The sequence below is a fragment of the Schistocerca gregaria genome, chromosome 7 (assembly GCF_023897955.1).
Source record: "Schistocerca gregaria isolate iqSchGreg1 chromosome 7, iqSchGreg1.2, whole genome shotgun sequence".
Taxonomy (NCBI): Eukaryota; Metazoa; Arthropoda; class Insecta; order Orthoptera; family Acrididae; genus Schistocerca; species Schistocerca gregaria.
Genome location: NC_064926.1, coordinates 95388138 through 95413102, shown reverse-complemented (window position 1 = coordinate 95413102; position 24965 = coordinate 95388138). Strand labels below are relative to the sequence as shown.

Here is a 24965-nt window from a genome sequence, read left to right as displayed (position 1 = left end):
ACAACTACAGTTTGGTCATACACGCAGGTATCAAACCTGTGTCCACATAAGTGTCCAGATAATTACGGTTATAATTCTGTCTGTTTTCTTTATAAATGTGTATTGTTCAGTTAATTCTATTTCATTATATTCAGCCTGTCGTGCCATACACTGACGTAATACGGCGTATCTGCTTATTAAAGAAACTGAAATTGTGATCTCAACGGCAGACTGTAGTGAAAGAATGCCAAAAGTGATCCTTGATTTTTCACTCAGACTATTTGTCTTCGATTTACATCATCCGACCTTAACCTATATCTAAATCCGAGTCGTTCTTTATTTTGACTGAAATGATCTGAGGCACAGTCTGATCTTCATTATTTGTGTCTATGTGACTCGGCGGGATAGTGTCACACATCTATACCTAAGGTCTAGTATTCAGGCCTCTGTTTTCTGACATTTGTCACATCGATAACTTCTGGCAATGATTTCAAGTGATTAAATCGCCCTTCTCACACCGCCCTTCGTGCACACTTCCCAAAAATGTTCGCTTTTCTATCGGCCGTTTTTCAACTCCACCCCGAATTCTTATGCAAAACAGTGGCCTTGACAGAAGTTGCCGATTGTGGAAACGTCTCGTCGGCTGCGGCCTGTTAACTGGCAATGAGTGGTTGCAGGAATTCGCTGCCGTCTGCAGTACGATTGTTCCTCGTGTAGATGCGGCGCCCCTGTCTGGGCGACTCAGGTTACGTTCTGCGGCAGCCGCGCATAGCGCTGCCTAATGGGTGCATTGCTTGGAAAAGCTGGCGTCTGCAGTTTCTTATGCAACACGAAACAATGTTACTCTCACGTAAGCTGACGCTTTGCGCGATATTAGCCGAAGCGGTCCGGGTTCCTGCTGTCCAATAGAGTTAACACCTGCCTTCTTTTACATCTATATCATTGCACTGTCATGTCCCTCTTTTCAGAAACAATAAGTGGCCAGTGAAAATTTCAATTGATGTCATTTTGCATCTAATTTGGCCAGGGAATAATACATCGAACATGCCGCTCTTCCTTGTCACTTCTTAATTACAGTTTTACTTACTTTTTTTTTTTAGTTTTGCGTTCCTTTTACCGTAGAAGATTACTACCTTCACGGCATTCTTACGTCAAGCTTATCATCCTTAGGACGTTGACGATACAATGTCTGTGTACGGGGTGCACTAATAAAGTGGCAGTTTAAAGTGAGGGGTGATCTGGACTATTGTTGGGAACGGTGTAGTTCGGGACTGTAATACTTCGTTTATGGCGCTGTTATCTTTCCACACGTGGCCTGGAGCAGCATCTTTCACTAGTAATCAAAACGTTATCGGTTTCGGGTTCGATTCCCATAACTACTTACGTTTTCAGTAAAAATCATGAGCAGTGACGGCCAAAGACTTTCAGCATAAGAAGTCACCCGCGTTCTGCCAACGGCTTTCTCAAAGAGGGCAGAGGAATCAACAAAGGATTGCGGGTCTCCGATTAGGAAACTGCCCCTAAAAGGCGGAAGAATAAACAGTGATTAACAGAATGAGGATGCAGAAGGAAAAGGAAATCACTTCATTAAAGTCACATATCATGCATCTACAGCACATGTGGCGTGTAACTGAAAAAGTGTCACGATGATCTGTCCACAGTCAGAAGATTCCGGACTAGTCCCCTATCCGGATCTTCGGAAAGGAGCTGGCAAGGGGGACGTGACCATGAGAAAAACGGTAACGTTCTACGAGTCCGGGCGTGGAATGTCAGAAGTTTGAACGTGGTATGGAAGCTAGAATATCTTAAAATCGAAATACATAGGCTCAATCTAGATATAGTAGGGTTAAGTGAAGTGAAATGAAAAGAAGACAAGGATTTCTGGTCATATGAGTATAGGATAATATAAACAGCAACAGAAAATGGCATAACAGGAGTAGGATTCGTTATGAACAGCAAGGCAGGGCAGAAAGTATGTTACTGTAAACAGCTCAGTGTTAGGGTTATTCTTATCAGAATCGCCAGGAAATCAGCACCGACAACTATAGTTCAGGTATACTTGCCGACGTCGCAAGCTGAAGATGAAGAGATAGAGAAAGTGTATGACGATACTGTTGGGGTAGCATAGTACAGAAAGGAAGATGAAAATCTAATAATCATGGTAGACTTGAATGCAGTTGTAGGGGAAGCAGTAGAAGAAAATGCTACAGGAGAATATGAGCTTGGGTCAAGGAATGAGGGTTTATAAAGGCTAATTGCGTTCTGTAATAAATTTCAGTTGGTCATAGCGAATACTCTGTTCAAGAATTACAAGAGGAGGAGGTATATTGGGACAAAGCCGGGTGATACTGGAATGTTACAGTTAGATTACATCATGGCCAGACAGAGATTCCGAAATCAGATACCGGATTTTAAGGTGTACCCAGGACCAGATATAGACTCAGGTCACAATGAGTTAGTGATGAAGAGTAGGCTGAAGTTTAAGAGATTAGGCAGGAGGAATCAATACGCAGAGAAGTGGGATACGCAAGTACTAAGGGATGGCGACAAACGTTTGAACTTCCGTAAGGCTATAGATACAGCAAAAAGGAATAGATCAGTAGGCAATACAATTGAAGCGGAATTGACATATCTAAGAAGAGCAATCATAGAAGTTGGAAAGAAAACCGTAGATAAAAAGAAAGTAACTTCGAAGAAACCATGGGTAACAGAAGAAATACTTCAATTCATCGGTGAAAGAAAAAAGTACAAAAATGTTCAAGGAAGTTCAGGAACACAGAAATACAAGTAGCTGAGGAATGAAATAAATATTAAGTACAGGGAAACTAAGGCCAAATGGCTGCATGAAAAATGTGAAGAAATCGAAAAAGAAATGATTGTTCGAAGGACTGACTCAGCATATAGGAAGTCAAAACAACCTTCGGTGAAATTAAAAGCAAAGGTGGTAACTTTAAGAGCACTACGGGAATTCCGCTGTTAAATGAAGAGGAGAGAGCGTATAGGCGGAAAGACAGCACTGAAGGCCTCTATGAGGGGGAAGATTTATCTGATGTGACAGAAGAAGAAACAGGAGTCGATTTAGAAGACATAGGGGATCTACTATTAGAATCAGAATTTAAGAGACATTTGGAGGACTCAGCATCAAATAAGGCAGAAGGGATAGATAACATTCCACAAGAATTTCTAAAATCCTTGGGGTGATGTAGCAATAAAACGTCAATTCACGTTTGTATGTAGAATGTAGCAGTCCGGCGCCATACCATCTGATTTTCAGAAAATTATAATCCACCCAATTCCGAAGACTGCAAGCACTGACAATAGCTAAACAGCTCGTGCATCGAAGTTACGTATAAGAATGATATACAGAGGAATGGGAAAGAAAATTGAGGATGTCTTAGGTGGGCATCAGTTTGGCTTTAGGAAACGTAAACGCACCAGAGAGATAATTCTGACAATACTATTGATAATGGAAGCGAGACTAAAGAAAAATCAAGATACGTACATAGGATTTGTCGACCTGGAAAAATGTTTAGACAGTGTAAAATGGAGCCAGATGTTGGAAATTCTGAGAAAAAATACGGATAAACGACAGGGAGAGAAGTGTAATATGCAATATGTGCAACAGCCAAGAGGGAATAATAAGAGTGGCCGACCAAGAACGAAGCGCTCGGGTTAAAAAGGGTGTAAGACAGGGATGTAGTCTTTCCCCCCTACTGTACATCGAAGAGGCAATGATGGAAATAAAAGAAAGATTCAGGAGTGGAATTAAAATTCAAGGTGAAAGGATATCAATGATACTATTCGCTGATGACATTGCCATCCTGGCTGAAAGTGAAGAAGAATTACAGGATCTCCTGAATGAAATGAACAGTCTAATGAGTACAGAGTATGGACTGAGAGTAATGTAATGAGAAGTAGTAAGAATGAGATCAGCGAGAAACTTAACATCAGATGACGTTAAGGAATTCAGCTACCTGGGCAGAAAAATAAACAATGACTGATGGAGCAAGGAGGACATCAAAAGCAGACTAGCTATGGCGAAAAGGGGATTCCTGGCCAAGAGAAGTCTACTAGTATCAAATATAAGCCTTCACTGGAGGAAGAAATTTCTGAGAATGTACGTTTGGAGCACAGCATTGAATGGCAGTGAAACATGAACTATGAGAAAACTGGAACAGAAGCATCTGAGATGTGGTGCTACAAATGAATGCTGAAAATTAGGTGGACTGATAAGGTAAGGAATGAGGAAGTTCTGTGCAGAGGAAAGAAATATGTGGAAAACCCTGACAAGGAGAAGGGACAGGATAATCGCACATCTGTTAAGACATGAGGGAATGACTTCCATGGTATTAGAGGAAGCTGTAGAGGGCAAAACTTGTAGATGTATACGAGATTGATATACATTAAGCAAATAATTGAGGATGTACAGGTGCTCCTCGGGCTTGATTATAGGAACGAGAGGGCAAAGACTAACTGATTTCTACAATAAATATCAGGGGGAGGTACACGTGGAAAAGGCCGGGCGATATAGGAAGAATCCAATTAGGTTGCATCATGGTAAGACATAGATTCCTAAACCCTCAGGAACACATATAGACTCAGATCATAATTTAGTAATGATAAAGAGTAGGCTGAAGTTTAAGAGACTAGTCAGGAGGAATTAATGCGCAAAGAAGTGGGATGAGGAAGTACTATGGAATGAAGACATACGCTTGAAGTTTTTTGAGGCTACAATGAATTGATCAGTAGGCAGTTCAGCTGAAGAGGAATGACAGTATCTAGAAAGAGCAGTCACGGCAGTAGAAACGAAAAATTGTAGGTACAAGGAAGGTAACTGCGAGGAAACAGTGGATAACAGAACCGCTCAGTTGACCGACAAAAGAAGGAAGTACAAAATATTTCATAGGAATTCAGGAATAGAGAAGTACAAGTGACTGAAGAACGAAATTAGTAGGAAGTACAGGGATATTAAGGAGAAATGGCTGCAGGAAAAATGGAAAGAAATCGAAAATGAAATGATGGTAAGTATACCATATAGAAAAGTCAAAACAGCCTTAAGTGAAATTAGCAAGGGCGGTAACATTTAGAGTGCATCGGGAATTCCACTGTTAAATGCAGAGGAGAGAGCGAAAAGAAGGAAAGAGTAAACTGAAGGACTCTCTCAGGGGGCGGACATGGATTATTATGCAGCAGAAGAAGAAACAGGAGACGATAGGGAAGAACTTTGATGGACTTAGGATCAAATAACGCAGAAGGGATAGATAAGATTCCATCGGAATTTCTAAAATCGTTGGATAAATGGCAGAAAACGCTTTCATGTTGCCGTGAGTAGAAGGGTGATACCGCTTGAGTGCAGTTTTGGTATCAAATTGATATGCAAAGTAATTAAATTTATCAATTAATTTGCCCCCCCCCCCCCCCAACAGCCAGATGACAATATGCGTTTTTCCCAGCTGGCATGTCGGTCTCCTACTCACCAGTCCCCATTCCATACCTACCCTATTGGCAAGAATTTCTTCTGCCGTTTCACCGCATCCCCACCTGGGAACTATCGGCAAATTCAAAATGGCAGTGCCCTTTCTGGAACTCGAACCCCGCTCCTTGAGGACGGAAAGCCCAAGTGCATCCCGCCACACATGGAAACTGTCCAGTGCTGGGGGGGAGAGTTAAGAGATTATCGTACTCTACTTATTTTGGTTTGTGAATTGAAGTTAAGATTAGTACTAATTACGTAATTAATAATAAAGATCGGTTCTAATTACACAAATTCTGCATAGCGCTAGACAAGTAGCACCTAAAATCGCAATACAGCTCAAAAATTGACAATGTCACACAACTGGTGTTATACTGCTAGAAAAAAATTTCACGATACCACTCGAAACTACTCAGACTCTACATAAGATGATCCCTTCACCTACAAGGTGGTGGGAAAAAGGTTGGATTGAAAAGTGCTATCTTCATTTTTGGTGGGAATTGTGTCCAGCTGACGAGATGCTGATGTTGGACAGAGATGAGTTTAATAAGTGTATTACTTGTACGCACACAGCTGAGGACTTTGTGTATCACCGTTTGATGTCAGAGTTCGCTACAGACGCCTCCCGTTGCATTGCTCGATGATCACCCAGGAGCCCAGGAAATCGAAATTAAGGAATGTCTGCACACGCTACCACAACTGATGGAAAATGCTTCGATGTTCTAATTGTGGTGAAAAAAACTAGCACTGGCAATCAATGGGTCATAATGCAGCACATATACAGGGGATTGGGGAAAATCGTGGCAATTATACAACTGCCACAAAATACGATCCCAGGAGAGAAGGGCGGCAGTTGTATTTAAGTTCGCCTCGATGTGTAGTTAGGAACTAACCGACTTAGAGTCATTCTTACCCCCCCCCCCCCCCCGCCCCTTCCACCACAACACCTTTTCCCACCTTAGGTAGGGATAGAGGCCTGTCCTACCTTGTCGCTGGTGGGCCACAAAGAGATCCGTCTGGTGGCAGTGATATCTCTCCGGTCTGCGGAAATCAGTCACAGGTGGATGCTTCCTACAATCCATTAAACGTATTCCTCAGAAAGACTGGAACAATAACGAAATTCCAGAGAACTCTACAGACAGCTCTTTCTAATGTCCATTGCTATCGCTTCAGCATACAGGCACGTTCTACGGCGACCAACTTTAAGATGATAAATTGCTTCTTTCTACACCGTTCAAACGTCGTAGGAGATGGCCGAGATGTTTCTCACCACGAAGGCGTATATCCAGCGCTCCACCTGCTTATAAACCAACTAGTCCGAAGCTGGGAAACTGCTGTTCTGTCTCATAGGAAATTGATGGATTTTACACGTCTTTTTAAATTGGAAACGTACGTATCCTCAATCACATTTCCTGTGTAAGTCGTTCTTATTAGTAGTAGAAGCGGTTTTTACGGCCTCACTAGGAAATAGAGCGAGGAAAAAACGACATGAATATTTTTGATAGGTGATACATTGAGTTACCATCCACAACCTGCTGCACGATAATGAACACGAAGAAACAGCAACTTCTTACAAGGGAGTAAGCAACACGATAAGTGAGCCAAAGAAGATGTAAGAGTCTTATTTCTGCTGACGTTAGGTAATCGAGGTCATATGTAGGATACTACAGCAATTTCGTCGTAACACCACGTACTCACCATCTAGAATGAAATCATACTTCACATCATTTTATTGAGATGACATTTGTGCGCATACCACAGAGTATAAATCGATAAATATTTTGTGCTGATTCAATTACACTAACAACATTACTTTTGTCCAACATTCACAATCTATCGCACTTTCATGGATGAACTTTTTTCTAACCAGTTTTAAACACTGTTCGGTGCTGCAAAACACCCACACTCCAAAATTACTGACACAAAATCAAAATACATCACCGGTGCTTCGAAACTGAGCCACGAACTGCCAATCTGAGGCTGATTGGTGGTGGGGGAACGAAAGTGGCGTCACAGAGTTAAAGTATTACTAACTTTTATGGTATGGCTGAAAATGGCGTCACTCAGTTGACGCCATAGGTCTCTGGATGTTCCCACACTCAACATCAGTGATGCCAGTCGAATTGGAAACGAGTTGTATCTACAAGTGGAAACCGAGCTTACATTCTCGTTTTCTATGCTTTCCACGTTAAAGTGTCCATATCATAGCACATCAGTACATTATCAGTAAATATTAATAATAAGCAAAAAGGGTTCTGCCGTGAGTAAACACGATTTTCTTCTGTTTCACTCATACATGATTATGCGAAATTTTACCATCGTCATTGGGTGCATTTTCTGTCGAATTACCGGTACAAATTGTGTAATAGCACATACGCTTTGGCACTGTGGTTATTACATTCATAACATTTAACAAAATACCAATACATTACCTCACGAGCATATACTGATGTACATATAGCTGTCATCTGTAATATAGCTGAGATTTTGGTTGATTGTCCTGTGCGGCTAACAGGGATTTGTCTATGGTAAATTACCAATACTGACCGAAAATGGTTTGTCGGCTTCGTGTACAACGATTCTTGTATCCGGCAATCAGTTTCTCTCAGTAGTTTTTAGTCTAGCTGCAAAGTTTATGCACACACAAGCACGTCGCATTTTGAATCACGTATCAAGAAAGCTGTGCTACACCTGCGTGCAAGTGGCCACTTAGACGTACAATACTTGAGATATCATTTAAAAGACGAATAAAACTTGTAACGTCTTATCAAAGCATAGTAACGCCCTTTGTGCTGCAGCTAACTCAAACAGTTTTCTTCCTGTACGGCGGACAGAGAGTAATTTTTTTTCCCACGGCGTATTATAAATAGTCATTACGTGTGCGTCACTGGCGCTAATCGATCGACTATAGAGATTCTTTCATCGCCGAAAGTATTGCGAGAAAAAACTATAATTTCTGTAGGAGGACTAAGATTAAACGTAATGGTCTGTACTGCAGAGGTGAACAAGGATACCGGTGTGCCAATCTGCTGCCGCGCCTCGATAGAGATGACGAAGGCCAATGCGAGCCAAGGCACGAGACGAAAAAGAGTGTCGTACGAGTAGAGCCGAGTAGTTCTGCCTGGCGCCTTCAGTGGTCGGGTGCACGTTGACGGGTCTGGTTGCGGGTTTGTCCTTGTACGGAACGCAGATGCAGGTACGGTCTCTCTAATGGCGCGCTGCAGGCTCTGATGTTTTAATTCGAGTCGTCTTTCAATAGGTACACTTTCCTTTCTGAATCTTAGACAGCTTCCTTAACGTTATAAGACTTTATATCGAATTTCCTTCAAAGTACCAGAAGCGGAGGAATACTAGGCTTTACTTTGTTTCTGAGCTACAAAGAAACTAATACAGACTTCACATATTTGCAGTTGGATGTAAATTCATTGAGGAGAGCAGACGTGGCTAATTATGAAGTCGTTCTTTTGAAAGAGGCGTCAGTGTTTGACTCTGGTACCGTCATAGTGCCGAACAGCGTCGTATTCTGTAAAACTGACCCGGTTTGCATCTCTTTAGCTGCTGCGTACTTACAAAAAGTGTATATCTTAAAAACCATGAAGATATTTGTAGGTGCAAGAATAAAAGAAACTGATGTAAGTACATAAAGAATGAGCTCTCGCGAACAGTGTCAGAAATTATAGTCATAAAAATCCTTCTTCCTGTTACGCCGAAACGTCTATTCTTTTGGTCTTCTAGTATTTTACATGATTACGTTATTAAAAAATTTTCTCCTGAAATTTTAAATCGGTTACATAAACACAAAGGCTTTTTTTTGAAAATATGATCTTTATCAAGTAGTGAACTTTCTACTTAAGGAGGGTAGGACGTCAAACGGGCCGATTTGGTACAGGAGGGGCACCAAAGGACATTTTAATTACCACTGTCTATACTTTTACAAGTAAATTCATAAAACTTTGTCAGCATGACCAGGAAGGGTTCAGTATTCACGCTCGTAGCAGCGGAAGTTCAAAAGCATAACTAAATAATTTTTTTACATGTGAAATTTCATTATTTTTTCACTTACTATTGGCTGCATTAGTTGCTATAGGTACACTGTTCTTCGTAAGTAAGAGAGATTGTTCGATGAATTTTGCACAGCATACAAACCATACTTACAGGTGTCTGAAACTCTAGAATCTATTTAATTTATGAAAAATTAATGAGCTGTTACGTTTTAAACTTTATGTTTAGAATAAAATCAAATTTTGTAGTTAATTATCTCAATTTTTACCACAGTTTTTAATACATTTGGAAAATTCTAGAGTTTCATACACCTGTAAGTATGGTTTGTATGCTGTGCAAAATTCATCAAAAAATCTCTCTTATTTGTGAAGAAAAATGTACCTATAGCAACAAATGCAGCGAATAGTAAGCGAAAAAGATGATGAAATTTCACATGTAAAATAAATTATTTTGTTATGTTTTTGAACTTCGACTGTTATGAGTGTGAATCCCGAATCCTTCGTGGTCATTCTGACAAAATTTTATGAATTTATTTGTAAACGTATAGACAGTAGAAAATAAAATGTGCTGTGGTGCCTCTCCTGCTCCAAGTCCGCCCGTTTGACGTCCTACACCCCTTAAGCGGGAAAGCTGAGTGGAGACAGTGAAAACCACGGCCATTCAGACAACACACTGATGTCAATCGAAAACCTAGTCTTTTGTGCCGTAATTTTGTGTCTTAAGTTTACACATTAATTACCTGCCCCAATGATATTGCTTACCTCCGTGCCTTAAGTCTGTGCTGGAATACGATCCCTTCCTCCCTCTCTCGTGAAAATAATTTACAGGTTAGTTTACTAGTTACTTACAGACTTATTAGGGGGATGGAGATTTCCGTATACACGTCCAACGAGCTGGTCTACCGCAGCACCACCTTAAGAATGTTTGCATTTCCATCAGTGACCGTTTACCAGATCAGCGGACACATCGAGGGAGGGGATTAATCAAAGGTAAATCCTTTGCGCTATCGCCTACTACTGTCGCTGAGCTTACAAGAATAACTATGTCACAGCTGAAGGAGTTATGCCTGATTTGCTGCAGTGTGTGTAACATCGAGTTTCCAGCAGAAGTCGTACCGAACTTAGAAAATGTCAGGCAGAAACTTTTTTTTCTTTTTTTAAGTTTCGCATTCAGTTATGTCTGTTTTATGATCTGCATGAATTTCACCCTGTACTAGTTAGCGTTATGCCTGTCTAGTGCTCAGGATTTTTCAAAGCTATCTGTACTTTGCGGTCGAATGCCTTGAGTGAGCCAAGTCATGTGAGCCGCCCGTCTTTGAACCGGTGCACTGTCGTTAACCCGCAGCGCGGGTCCTACCGTGGACCGGTGTGCTGACCTTGCAGTCTCGTTAGGTAGCGCACTGCGCGGTACAATCCCGACGACACTGAACACAGTTACGTTACAGCATGGGAGCAGTACAGGAAATGCAGTGTGTCAGGTTTCAAAATGGCGGAGTATAATTGTGTCTTCGTGGAACTATGGAGCAATTATTGTGCGTAGTAGTCTTCTGAGAAACATGTTTCGCACTTCCAACTCCAGTGTTTTCGCTATGTATCAAATTTAGCCTTTTCTGGTGACTTATCGTGTAAATAAAGGGAAAGAAAAGAGCAGCGGGTAGTAGAACTGCAAGTCACATGTCGAATAAAAGGTCTTACATATTCTCATTTTGTTTGATTCAAATTAAAATACGTATAGCCCATACAGGTTACAGGCAGAATGCCGTATGAAATGCGGAATGAAGAATCGTTTCTTGTTTCTACGAAAAACTCCTGGTGAATAACTGCTACTATGCGCTTTGCTGTACGGTAATTCCATGAGGAATAAAACATTTTAATCGAATAAAAATGGGCTTTGTTCGGAAATAGTGAAATGACCCGGTTTTAGATGGCACCCCCCAGGTGCAGTCATTTTTCTGAGAATTTCTTTGCTAACTTTAAAGTCAGTTCTGTGCAGCTAAAGAGTGTGAAGTTTTTGCAGATCTCGTATCCCCTTATGCAGGGTGCATAATAAGTAATAACATAAACGCGTACGGCTGAAGCTACACGATACTAGGAGCAAACAAATATGAGTAAATATGGGCTCTAAAGGGCTTGTCTTAAGAGCTATGAGCATTTCAACGTCTTCGCTACTGTGAAAGACATCTCTTCTTCTGAAGAAGTGCTCTTAAGGTATGCGTATTAGAGCTCTTTTTTACTTAGGCGTTTTTGCTTCTGCTATCGGGTACTTTTAGTAGTATGCGTTTAAGCCGTTAATTATGATACAACCTGTATTGCTTATGACAGTGCAGGAACTGCCACGTAATAGAACGTTTACGCGTATCATCAGTGGAATTATGATTGTCAGCACTTGCAAAACTTTATTTTAACGTCTCATATTCACTCCGTCATCGTTTACCTACTTCTATATCTTGCACACCAAATACTTTCTCACTTCAACATCGTGAAATATCGCTTATTCACTTTCTCGAGCGTGATTGTTACTTATTGTTTGTCAATAAATTTACCAGTACTGATAAGTTACCACGGTTGCTATGCTGCCACTGGGCCGTTCTTGTCAGACAAAAATAAAAGCCTTTGGTTTCCTGATGGGCAATTGCATTATGGTACTCGGTTTCTTACTAAAGAATCTCAGAAACAGAAAAGAATTCCCTTTTAGGAGAGGCCAGCTGGCTAAAAAGTCAGAGGAAGATCGGTCGTCGCAGGGTGGGGTGTGTGTGTGGGGGGGGGGGGGGGGGGGGGCGGTCCCACTTGATGTGCTTCATTATCGAAAAGGGCCGCACATACTTGCAGAGCAGGCGTCCACATTCCATTCGAAGAGTTGTCTAAGTTTGAACGCGAGCCCTTACTTAACGGTTTGAAGAGGTCGACCATAATTTTGCAATTAAATGGCGTTTTCAACACACAGTTGCACTGTAAAGACTTCCGCTCATATTTTCGATTATTGCGGCACACATTCCACGTTTGCGGTAAAAGCATTTCACAATAATTTCAACTTGCTATCCTATCTTTTGAAATCCTTGAAACGTCACCATGATAGTGAAATTATACGCTAACAGTCCATTGGGAGTAGACTGCGACTTTCCAGATGAGCGTAACAGCTTAACTACTCAAAAACTGTTGTCGCCAGATTTCGAATACAACCGATACCGTGTCACATACCTCAGCTACATCAGTGCTTTCTTATTTAACTCCTCCTTATTACAGTGTTGTGCGGTAACAGTAAACAGTGCGTCAGCAGAAAAAAAACCTGTCGTCTGTGAAGTGAAAACATGGCTTTAAGGATAAATGGTTCGAACTGTTTGCATACTGCTGATGGCCACTGGCGGGTGATTTGACCTTGATTAAATAAAGTATAGAGGAAGATGCATTCTAGTTTTTGCTGGGTAATTCAAAGATTTCTGGGAACCGGACTCTAGGTTGATCCACTCTTGCGTTACCTAGTAACGTGGCCTATAGTTACACTACCTCGGCCGGCCGCAGTGGTCTAGCGGTTCTAGGCGCTCAGTCCGGAACCGCGCGACTGTTTCGGTCGCAGGTTCGAATCCTGCCTCGGGCATGAATGTGTTTGATGTCCTTAGGTTAGTTAGGTTTAAGTAGTTCTAGGTTCTAGGGGACTGATGACCACAGATGTTAAGTCCCATAGTGCTCAGAACCATTTGAACCATTTTTTTACACTACCTCGAAATGCTTATCAATTCTAGGTGTCTGTGACATATGATAATTGTTGTGCACATAGTTCTGCGTACTCAGCGCGTACACAACTTTATCAATAGAGCGCGCCCCGCTAAGTACAACAGCGCAGGCGCAGCGCTCGTCCGTCTCCGCACTACGAGATGGCGCTGCCATAGAGACGGACCAAATTCTGCTTCAGCCGATCCGCGTATTAATATGTAACGCAGCCAATGAGATTGGTGCTAACGTAGAACCTTTTCTCCTCGCGGATCACACTCGCGCAGTGATACCTGAACGCTTCAGGTATTATAACGAGTGTAAAGACCTTCGATTAGTCAGTCTGCATTAGTCTGCATTTGTCTGTACCAGTCTATAGTCAAGTTTCAGTCTGCGCCTAATAAGATTATCATATTCCTGTACATAGCCATGAAGATAAATGAATAGACACTTTTGTCAAGTATCAGAGATATGTGAGAATAAGATTAATGTACCAAGACCAAAGGAACTTCAGATTGTCAATTGTAAACAGCATCCAGAATCAAGTTACGTAATGTCTATGCTTTTTATTATTTTAATAAATGTATGTGAAAATTAATCAAGTTCTGTTTAAAGTTGGTCACTGTCAATCTGCTACTATAAGTGTGCAAGTGGCATTTCTATCGTCTGACCTAACGGCAGAAGATAAACACGCCACAATAAGACCTCGAGACATATTGCTGGCACTCGCCCACTTCGTTAGAGCAACAAGTCAAATAATCTGATGGTGTGTGTACCGAAGGTCTTGCAGTACGCACACCACAATAATACAAATGGTTACAAACTTTGAACAAATGCTCACACTTCGGGTAAAGTCAGGTCGTCATAGTTCTGCTTCGGCAGATACTCAAAAGCGCGCTCATAAACCATGTTCAGTTCGCAGATCGATTGCCTACAAGTGGGAGCTAGACCGATAAGCTTGTTTCTGAGCTGGCCAGACAGACAACAGAGTAAAGAATTATGTAAATACAGAACAGTTTCTCCAGTCTCAAATGTATCACACACGCTGGTTGTTCTTCCAGACAAGTGACTGGGTGTAACGGAGGAACCTGCATGAACGCGGGCAGCTAGCACCGTGAACTAGGGCAGCGTCGCCTAGCTAGGCGGCCTCCCAGTTGCGAAACATTTACGCTGCAGGACGCACATGGTCAGCAAAATGTACAAATAGTCCTTTTGTCATTCCTAGACTATGTTCTTTTTCCTCTCACGCCATATTTGTGGCGGTTACATGCTGAAAAGTGACAGCTGGCTGTGAGTGTTCGGTATGTGCCAAGTTTCGGTTGCATGAACTTTATACTATAGGAGCCTGTTTAGGTGTCATCAGTTACATAGCATTACACAAACCGTTTTTGGGCAGCCTGTTTAGTGATCAGTAATTTCAAATACTGGGAATTAGAATCGTCTTTTTGTTTCCCTTCATAGGGATCTTCTCACTACTCTTGAACTCCTTTTAATATCGAAGCGCCCATGACACTAGAGTGAAGTGCGTAATAGTTGAGACAGGGACCTCGTATTCATCAGGACCGGGTTTCAGATCTCTGCTTGTCTAACCTCATTCATGTTCCTCGCAGTTTCCATTAACACAAGGATATGGAAACAGCTTCGTCTTAATAGTCGACATCCCATTTTTCTCCTCTGCCCTCCGACCTTCATTTGTTTCTGCCAAAGCTGAAGTGATCAAAGTATCTTTTCCATATAGTGGCGCTCCCAAAATGTGTTGATGAAAATCTGAAAGGTACACATTTGTGACTCAGCGATATCTCTTCTGTTGCGCCAACAAATGACATAGCGATTAGCGTTCAGCAGAGAAACTGCCTTTAGAAGCGATAGTACTAATAGGTTCCGGAATACATTTACGTCTTGCGTCAGTACGTCTGTATGTGTATGAAGTAAGTGTTTCCGGTAACTGGATGTACAGCGTGTTTCACAGTTCGCATCACAGGCTTGTAGGGACTGTAGAGAGGACTCGGTAGGAAGAGGTGTAATAAGGATCCCATGTTCGGGAACTTACCGTTTGTGAGCGAGATAAGTTTGAAGATCAAATGACTTTCGTACCTCCCGCTTCACGGCACGGCTCGCACACAGCAGAGGCTCTGACGTGTGTGCGCGGGCAGTGCTGCAAGTGTTCATGTTTGGTTCTCTCCTGCGTGACGGAGTACGTCATCTTCAGGGGCGAACGTGAGCTACCAGGTTCCTCGCCTCAGTTGTTTTTAGTCAGACGAAAGTGTTATGCGATGTCATAATTAGAACATGGACTGGCGAAAGCACACTCTTACCGGCTTGTGTGAATAGAGTAAAGCGAGAGATTTGCAAGTTATCTGATCTGCAAATTTATTTTATGTTTTGTATCCGAATGGTACCACAAAACACCACACGAAGTGAGAGTGCCAATACATGGCCTTTCGGACAAGGGAAACTCTCCGTCACACCTCCCTCAGATTTAGTGGTAAACTGGACCATTGGACAACCCGCCAAAGACTGAACACAGATCAAGCCCGTATACAGGAACAAGGTGCATTGGATTGTGGAAAAAAAGAAGCAAAGCAGAAATAGTAAATGGTCCAAATTTAATATGTGCAATATCGGACCACGTTGGTGAAGTTTTGTCGTGGTTCTGTGGTCACAGTGTTAGATTGTGAAGGGGATGATCCGGGTTCCAATCTCCCTCATGCCCCACTTTGTTTTTTTTTTTTCACAAAATTACGAACTCTTCACTGTGTTCAGATTTGTGTATGTGTCGTGGTGTAATGTCCCTTTGCAACAGCGACGTGTAACGAAGGGACCTCCAGACGTACCTACCTCCTATTTCTTCTACACAAGTTATGCCTCGTGCGTTCCTTTCTGGAAGTTTTGACTCTTCAATTCCTTTGTTGCAACGCAGTTCACACCCGTTTATATGTTGTTTCCAATCCTGGGACAGACCTATGTGGCATCTCCACTTGCGACGGAAATATATTCTTACCAAGTGACTGATATTCTGTGATGAACAGTGAGAGCATCCCAGAGCGGCATAGACCTCTCATAGAATTGAAAATAGCAAATAAACGGCTGTGAAGTACGTTACAACGAAAGAATTCAAGAGTCAAAACTCCCAAAACGGAATTCAAGAGGCATAACATTTAGTACAAGCGTAGAAAAAATAGGAATCCCTTCGTTACATGTCCCTATTGCAAACGGACATTACGCCATGACACATACAGAAAGCTGAATACAGCAAAGAGACACGGACGGACACAGTTCTGTACACCTTCTTCCAGTTTTTATGCCTTTTCTCTGTTCAGTTTTTGATGGACTAACCACTGGGCAATTTCAGAACCAAATCTCAGGGGGGTGCGATGGGGAGTTTCCTTCGTGAGCAACACGTGGATCCCAGAATGGGCATCTGAAATTGTCAACGTGTCATTCGAGTACGTACTTGAGTTTGTATCGGAAAATAAATAACATAAATACTACAAACTCCCAATTAACCGGATTATCCTACTTGGGGATTTTTCGTGCACAACCCGCGTTTTTTGGAGAAAAAACTAAGAACGTAGCCTGAAGTATTTTGTTATAATTAGAAATGCAAATTTTTGGCTGTGAAGACGTAGATGACGAAACCATCCGTGAGTGTTTGAATAGCGATGCCTTTGAACCGGGTTTTTAGCAGCTAACTGATGTGATTGTAGTGAATGAAGTGTGTTGGGTTCAAATGGTTCAAATGGCTCTGAGCACTATGGGACTTAACATCTAAGGTCATCAGTCCCATAGAACTTAGAACTACTTAAACCTAACTAACGTAAGGGCATCACACAACACCCAGCCAACACGAGGCAGAGAGAATCCCTGACCCCGCCGGGAATCGAATCCGGGAACCCGGGCGTGGGAAGCGAGAACGCTACCGCACGACCACGAGATGCGGGCGAAGTGTGTTGGGTAGAGGAAGAGAACGAGCGTATTGAGCAATCAGAAGTGTGTTGATGTGTTGTGAGACTATGCAGGACTGAATTCGTTTAACTGTACCGCTTTTTGACTCTCCGGAAAATAATAACCGTTGTTAGGAAAAATACAGAAGCAGAAAACAAAAGCATTGGATGATTATTTCCTGGAAGTGAACTGGAAGTAACTGATACGAAATACTGTGTGTTTTAAATGTAATGCAGCTACCAGCGAATCACGTGTAAGTAAGAGGGGCTTTCAAATATAACATGGTCGGTAGATACGGTAAATATCAAAGTCCAGTAAGAACATGTGCATTTTGAGTTACTCGTGTTTTTCTGTTAACATTCTGGCGGGGTCAGGGATTTTCTCTGCCTCGTGATGACTGGGTGTTGTGTGACGTCCTTAGGTTAGTTAGGTTTAAGTAGTTCTAAGTTCTAGGGGACTGGTGACCATAGTGCTCAGAGCCCTTTAACCATTTCTTTTGTTAACATTCTGCATTCCAAGCGATGTACTGCAGCATCCCAAAATAACTAATTTATTATTTGTGGCTGTTTGAAATGATTTATTCTTACAGACTATCTGACATTGCTAAACAATCCCATTGAACACTAGCATTGTTGGGTTTTAAGTAAATTTCTTCATGTAATAAATAATAGTTGAAATTTTATTACAGTCCTTTGGTACCCCGCTTCAGACTCTAAGTGACAAGGTAACACACACACACATATACACTCCTCGAAATTGAAATAAGAACACCGTGAAGTCATTTTCCCAGGAAGGGGAAACTTTATTGACACATTCCTGGGGTCAGACACATCACATGATCACACTGACAGAACCACAGGCACATAGACACAGGCAACAGAGCATGCACAATGTCGGCACTAGTACAGTGTATATCCACCTTTCGCAGCAATGCAGGCTGCTATTCTCCCATGGAGACGATCGTAGAGATGCTGGATGTAGTCCTGTGGAACGGCTTGCCATGCCATTTCCACCTGGCGCCTCAGTTGGACCAGCGTTCGTGCTGGACGTGCAGACCGCGTGAAACGACGCTTCATCCAGTCCCAAACATGCTCAATGGGGGACAGATCCGGAGATCTTGTTGGCCAGGGTAGTTGACTTACACCTTCTAGAGCACTTTGGGTGGCACGGGATACATGCGGACGTGCATTGTCCTGTTGGAACAGCAAGTTCCCTTGCCGGTCTAGGAATGGTAGAACGATGGGTTCGATGACGGTTTGGATGTACCGTGCACTATTCAGTGTCCCCTCGACCATTACCAGAGGTGTACGGCCAGTGTAGGAGATCGCTCCCCACACCATGATGCCGGGTGTTGGCCCTGTGTGCCTCGGTATATGCAGTCCTGATTGTGGCGCTCACCTGCACGGCGCCAAACACGCATACGACCATTATTGGCACCAAGGCAGAAGCGACTCTCATCGCTGAAGACGACACGTCTTCATTCGTCCCTCCATTCACGCCTGTCGCGACACCACTGGAGGCGGGCTGCACGATGTTGGGGCGTGAGCGGAAGACGGCCTAACGGTGTGCGGGACCGTAGCCCAGCTTCATGGAGACGGTTGCGAATGGTCCTCGCCGATACCCCAGGAGCAACAGTGTCCCTAATTTTGCTGGGAAGTGGCGGTGCGGTTCCCTACGGCACTGCGTAGGATCCTACGGTCTTGGCGTGCATCCGTGCGTCGCTGCGGTCCGGTCCCAGGTCGACGGGCACGTGCACCTTCCGCCGACCACTGGCGACAACATCGATGTACTGTGGAGACCTCACGCCCCACGTGTTGAGCAATTCGACGGTACGTCCACCCGGCCTCCCGCATGCCCACTATACGCCCTTGCTCAAAGTCCGCCAACTGCACATACGGTTCACGTCCACGCTGTCGCGGCATGCTACCGGTGTTAAAGACTGCGATGGAGCTCCGTATGCCACGGCAAACTGGCTGACACTGACGGCGGCGGTGCACAAATGCTGCGCAGCTAGCGCCATTCGACGGCCAACACCGCGGTTCCTGGTGTGTCCGCTGTGCCGTGCGTGTGATCATTGCTTGTACAGCCCTCTCGCAGTGTCCGGAGCAAGTATGGTGGGTCTGACACACCGGTGTCAATGTGTTCTTTTTTCCATTTCCAGGAGTGTATAAATCCACATTGTAGCAAGTTATATTGGTACAAGTGTGAAATGAGTGTTTGAAATTTTAATGCATGTTGTGTGTTCAATCAAATATTTTTCTCTGTTAGTAATTACCTTCCGTTCTGTGGTTATAGGATGTTGTGTTGTGAAACGAAAAGGTTTAAATGTTCAAATGTATGTAAATTCCTGAGGGACCAAACTGCTTACGTCATCGGTCCCTAGACTTACACAGTACTTAAACTAACTTACACTAACTTATGCCATGAACAACACACACACTCGCGCCCGAGGGAGGACTCGAACCTCCGACGCGAGGGGCCGTGCAAAACGAATAGGTCGAAAAAGCTAAGGTTACAGAAGAAATATACTAGGATTGGAACTTTAATAGTGGCAACTATTTATTTACAGCTCGTACAAAATAGATATGTGCTTCAAAGTTTTACTGACCTTCAGAGTAGTTCTTAGCATTGTGTACAGACCGTTGTTAGCGATGTGGTGGTGGTGGTGGTTAGTGTTTAACGTCCCGTCGACAACGAGGTCGTTAGAGACGGAGCGCAAGCTCGGGTTAGGGAAGGATTGGGAAGGAAATCGGCCGTGCCCTTTCAAAGGAACCATCCCGGCATTTGCCTGAAACGATTTAGGGAAATCACGGAAAACCTAAATCAGGATGGCCGGAGATGGGACTGAACCGTCGTCCTCCCGAATGCGAGTCCAGTGTGCTAACCACTGCGCCACCTCGCTCGGTCTAGCGATGTGGAAGTCGTAGGATACTCTTAGCAGTGCCAGTTGCGTTGACAGTTCGAGCGGCGTGGTCTATTGCCCGACGAATTTGTAGCAGTTCTGAAGCGAATGCCTTGAAGAGTTTCCTTCAGTTTAGAAATCGGGTTGAGATAACAAGGGCTGAGTCAGGGGAGCACAGCAGGTGGTATAGCCCTTATCAGCCCCAACAGTCAAACAAATCAGCTACAGCTTTGCACTGTACTTGCCTGAGCAATAACCTGTAAAATGATGGTCAGGTCCTGCAGAAAGTGTCATCACTTCTGTCTCTACGCTGTTCATTTTTAGAACACAACCTACGACCAGTTTAGGGACAGAAGTGGTGACACTTTCTGCAGGACCTGAACATCATTTCGCAGGACATTGCTCAGGCACGTACAGTGCAAAGCTGTTACTGATTTGTTTGACTGGTGGGGCTGCTAAGTGCTATACTATCTACTGCACTCTCCTGACTTCTCATAAGTTCACCTCGATTTCTAAACTGAAGGAAACACTTCACGGCATTCGCTTCTGAACTGCTACAAATTCGTCGGGCAATAGACCGCGCCGCTCGAACTATCAACACAACTGGCACTGCTGAGAGTATCCTACGACTTCCACATCGCTGGCAACAAGTTATACACAATGCTGGTGACTACTTTGAAAGTCAGTAAAACTTTGAAACAAGTATATATTTTGTACGAGCTGTAAATAAATAGTTGCCACTATTAAAGTTCCAACCCTCGTACTTTACACAGTGAATGAGATCTAGAAGAAGTAATGAAAATAATGGAATCAGAATCATTATCATGTGACAGTGATGAGGAGTCTGTGTGTTCAGAAAGAGAAGACAACGTGGAAGAAATGGACATAATCGAAGACGTTATTGAATTAAGGGAAAACGAAGAAATGATTGATCAGAATGTGTCTTAGATTTTGGAGATTTTCATGTTGTGCACTACACCTGATACAGTGTACAGTGTTTTAAAATACAGAAATCAAAAATCAGATACAGTTTGTAATTTATGGAACGCGACTCATCCTTCTAACAACTGTAAGTGAAGCTTAACAAGTGCAACGGAAATGTTCGATGTCATAGGGCTCCCTGTAACTATGGGAGCATTAAAAGCTGAAAGGGAACCACTTTCTATATTACGCTCAACACATTTTTCTGAACTTCTTTCTTAGATCAAATACGACGACATGGCCACAAGAGAGGAAAGGAGACAAATGTACGAATTTTTTTGCATTTTGTACACTATTAGTGGATGAGCAGTTGGAAGCTTTTCTTGGGAAATGCCCGTTTAAGGCTTTCATAAAGTCCAAACCAACTAGATACGGCATAAAAATTTGGGCCATCTGTGATCTCGAATCTTTGTATGCTTTCAACTTCCAGGTATACGTAGAAAAAGAAGGATCTATGGGAAACACTCGAGATGCTAGAGTTGTAATGGACCTTATGTCTCATTTAGGAACTTGATATGGTGATACAACGGGCAGGTTTTTCACGAACGTTCCACTTGCATAGAAGCTCCTGACTTCATTCATACTCTTTAAAAACAAACCTGAAATCCCATCTGAACTTCTACAAACTCTATTGAAAATACAATTTCCATCTATGTTCGCGTACAATGAAAATCTAACCTGGTATCATACGTGCCTAAAATGAACAAGGCAGTAATCCTTTCGAGCTCTGAACATCATGATGACACTTGTGATACGGAGAAGGAAGAGTTCAATGCCGGTATTATTCTACACTGCAATGATACTGATACAATGGACAAAATGATAAATGAGTGTTCATGCAATCAGTCTACTAACCGATGGCCATTTGTACTGTTCTTGAACATGACTCATAGAACAGCCATAAATGCCTACGTTATTAGGAAGACAAAAAATCCTAGAAGGCTCTTGTACGCAACAGAAGGAGAAAACTTCTGTTAGATCTAAGGCAATACGTTATAAAGCCCCATGTAAAACGAAGGAAGCAGAAGCTGAATGGAATGCCCACAAAACACGACGGCAGCAATGAAGGACTTATTGTCTGGTGAAGATGCAATCCCACTGTCATAGCAATGAAGAGACTGCCAGTGTTGGACGTTGCAAACTGTGTCCTAGGAGAAAAGGCCGAAACTGTAAAACAAAATGTGACAAGTTCTTTTCAAAAATGGTTCAAATGGCTCTGAGCACTATGGGACTTAACGTCTGCGGTCATCAGTCCCCTAGAACTTAGAACTACTTAAACCTAACTAAGCTAAGGACATCACACACATCCTTGCCCGAGGCAGGATTCGAACCTGCGACGGTAGCGGTTACGCGGTTCCAGACTGAAGCGCCTAGAACCGCTCGGCCAATTTGGCCGGCTCAAATGCTGGTTCTCTAAATTTCCTCAGTAGCGATTTACGAAGATAACGCCTCCTTTCCTCCAGAGACTCCCACCCGAGCTCCTGAAGCATTTCCGTAACACTCGCGTGATGATCAACCCTACCAGTAACAAATCTAGCAGTCCGCCTCTGAATTGCTTCTATGTCCTCCATCAATCCGACCTGATAGGGATCCCAAACACTCGAGCAGTACTCAAAATAGGTCGTATTAGTGTTTTATAAGCGGTCTCCTTTACAGATGACCACACCTTCCCAAAATTCTACCAATTAACCGAAGACGCCTATCCGCCTTCCCCACAACTGCCATTACACGCTTGTCCCACTTCATATCGCTCTGCAATTATACGCCTAAATATTTAATCGACTTGACTGTGTCAAGCGCTACACTACTAATGGAGTATTCAAACATTACGGGATTCTTTTTCCTATTCATCTGCAGTAATTTACATTAATCAATATTTAGAGTTAGCTTCCATTCTTTACACCATTCACAAATTCTTTCCAAGTCATTTTGTACCCTCCTACAGTCACTCAACGACGGCACCTTCCCTTGTACCACAGTATCATCAGCAAACAGCCGCACATTGCTATCCACTCTATCCAAAAGATCATTTATGTAGATAGAAAACAACAGCGGACGTACCACACTTCCCTTGGGCACTCCAGATGGTACCCTCACCTCCGACGAACACTCACCATCGAGGACAACGTACTGGGTTCTGTTACTTAAGAAGTCTTCGAGCCACTCACATATTCGGTAACCAATCCCATATGCTCGTACCTTAGTTAGGAGTCTGCAGTGCGGCACAGAGTTAAACGCTTTCCGGAAGTCAAGGAATATGGCATCAATCTGATACCCTTAATCCATGGTTCGCAAGATATGTGAAAAAAGGGCGAGTTGCGTTTCGCAGGAGCGATGCTTTCTAAAGCCGTGCTGATGCAAGGACAGCAACTTCTCTGTCTCAAGGAAATTCATTATATTCTAACTGAGAATATGTTCGAGAATCCTGCAACAAACCGATGTTAAGGATATTGGTCTGTAATTTTGAGCATCTGTCCTTCTACCCTCCTTATATACAGGCGTCACCTGCGCTTTTTTCCAGTCGCTCGGGACTTTACGTTGGGCAAGAGGTTCGCGATAAATGCAAGCTAAGTAAGGAGGCAATGCAGTAGAGTACTCTCTGTAGAACCGAATTGGAATCCCATCAGGACCTGGCGATTTATTTATTTTCAACCCATTCAACTGCTTCACAACCCCAGGGATGTCGTAACACCATGTCATCGATATGGGAATCTGTAGGAGACTCAAGCGGCGGTATGTTTGTACGATCTTCCTGCGTGAAAGATTTTTCAAATGCTAAATTTTAAAATGTCATTTCTCGTTTTGCTTTTTTCCGTTGCCAGGCCAGACTGGACGGAAGCCTTCGACCTGCTTACCGATTTTACGTAAGACCAGAATTTCCTTGGGTTATGACGTTTTAATTTATTACTTTTTTTTTTTTTTTTGGTCGTCAGTCTACTGACTGGTTTGATGCGGCCCGTCACGAATTCCTTTCCTGTGCCAACCTCTTCATCTCAGAGTAGCACTTGCAACCTACGTCCTAAATTATTTGCTTGACGTATTCCAATCTCTGTCTTCCTCTACAATTTTTGCCCTCTACAGCTCCCTCTAGTACCATAGAAGTCATTCCCTCATGTCTTAGCAGATGTCCTATCATCTTGTCCCTTCTCCTTATCAGTGTTTTCCACATATTCCTTTCCTCTCCGATTCTGCGTACATCCTCCTCATTCCTTACCTTATCAGTCCACCTAATTTTCAACATTCGTCTATAGCACCACATCTCAAATGCTTCGATTCTCTTCTGTTCCGGTTTTCCCAAAGCCCATGTTACACTACCATACAATGCTGTACTCCAGACGCACATCCTCAGAAATTTCTTCCTCAAATTAAGGCCGGTATTTGATATTTAGACTTCTCTTGGCCAGAAATGCCTTTTTTGCCATAGCCAGTCTGCTTTTGATGTCTTCCTTGCTCCGTCCGTCATTAGTTATTTTACTGCCTAGGTAGCAGAATTCCTTAATTTCATTGACTTCGTGTCCAGCAATCCTGATGTTAAGTTTTTCGCTGTTCTCATTTCTACTACTTCTCATTACCTTCATCTTTCTCCGATTTACTCTCAAACCATACTGTGTACTCATTAGACTGTTCATTCCGTTCAGCAGATCATTTAATTCTTCTTCACTTTCACTCAGGATAGCAATGTCATCAGCGAATCCTATCATTGATATCGTTTCACCTTGTATTTTAATTCCACTCCTGAACTTTTCTTTTATTTCCATCATTGCTTCCTGCTTCCTCGATGTACAGATTGAAGAATAGGGGCGAAAGGTTACAGCCTTGTCTTACTCCCTTCTTAATACGAACACTTCGTTCTTGATCGTCCACTCTTATTATTCCCTCTTGGTTGTTGTACATATTGTATATGACCCGTCTCTCCCTATAGCTTACCCCTACTTTTTTCAGAATCTCGAACAGCTTGCACCATTTTATATTGTCG

The 24965-nt window shown here is 42.8% G+C and overlaps 1 protein-coding gene across 2 annotated transcripts in view; it reads left to right on the top strand.

Moving 5' to 3' along the window:
* Window positions 1–24965, top strand: part of LOC126282181 (juvenile hormone esterase-like) — a 159917-nt gene that overhangs the window by 20445 nt on the left and 114507 nt on the right. Inside the window, exon 1 of one of the 2 annotated variants that reach the window (XM_049981710.1) lies at window positions 8554–8648. The exons of the other annotated variant lie outside the window; for it this stretch is intronic. Coding sequence (XP_049837667.1) covers window positions 8643–8648 — 6 coding nt within the window. The 5' untranslated portion in view covers window positions 8554–8642. Of the gene's footprint in view, window positions 1–8553; window positions 8649–24965 lie in introns of those variants that run through there. 2 annotated transcript variants of the gene reach the window in all.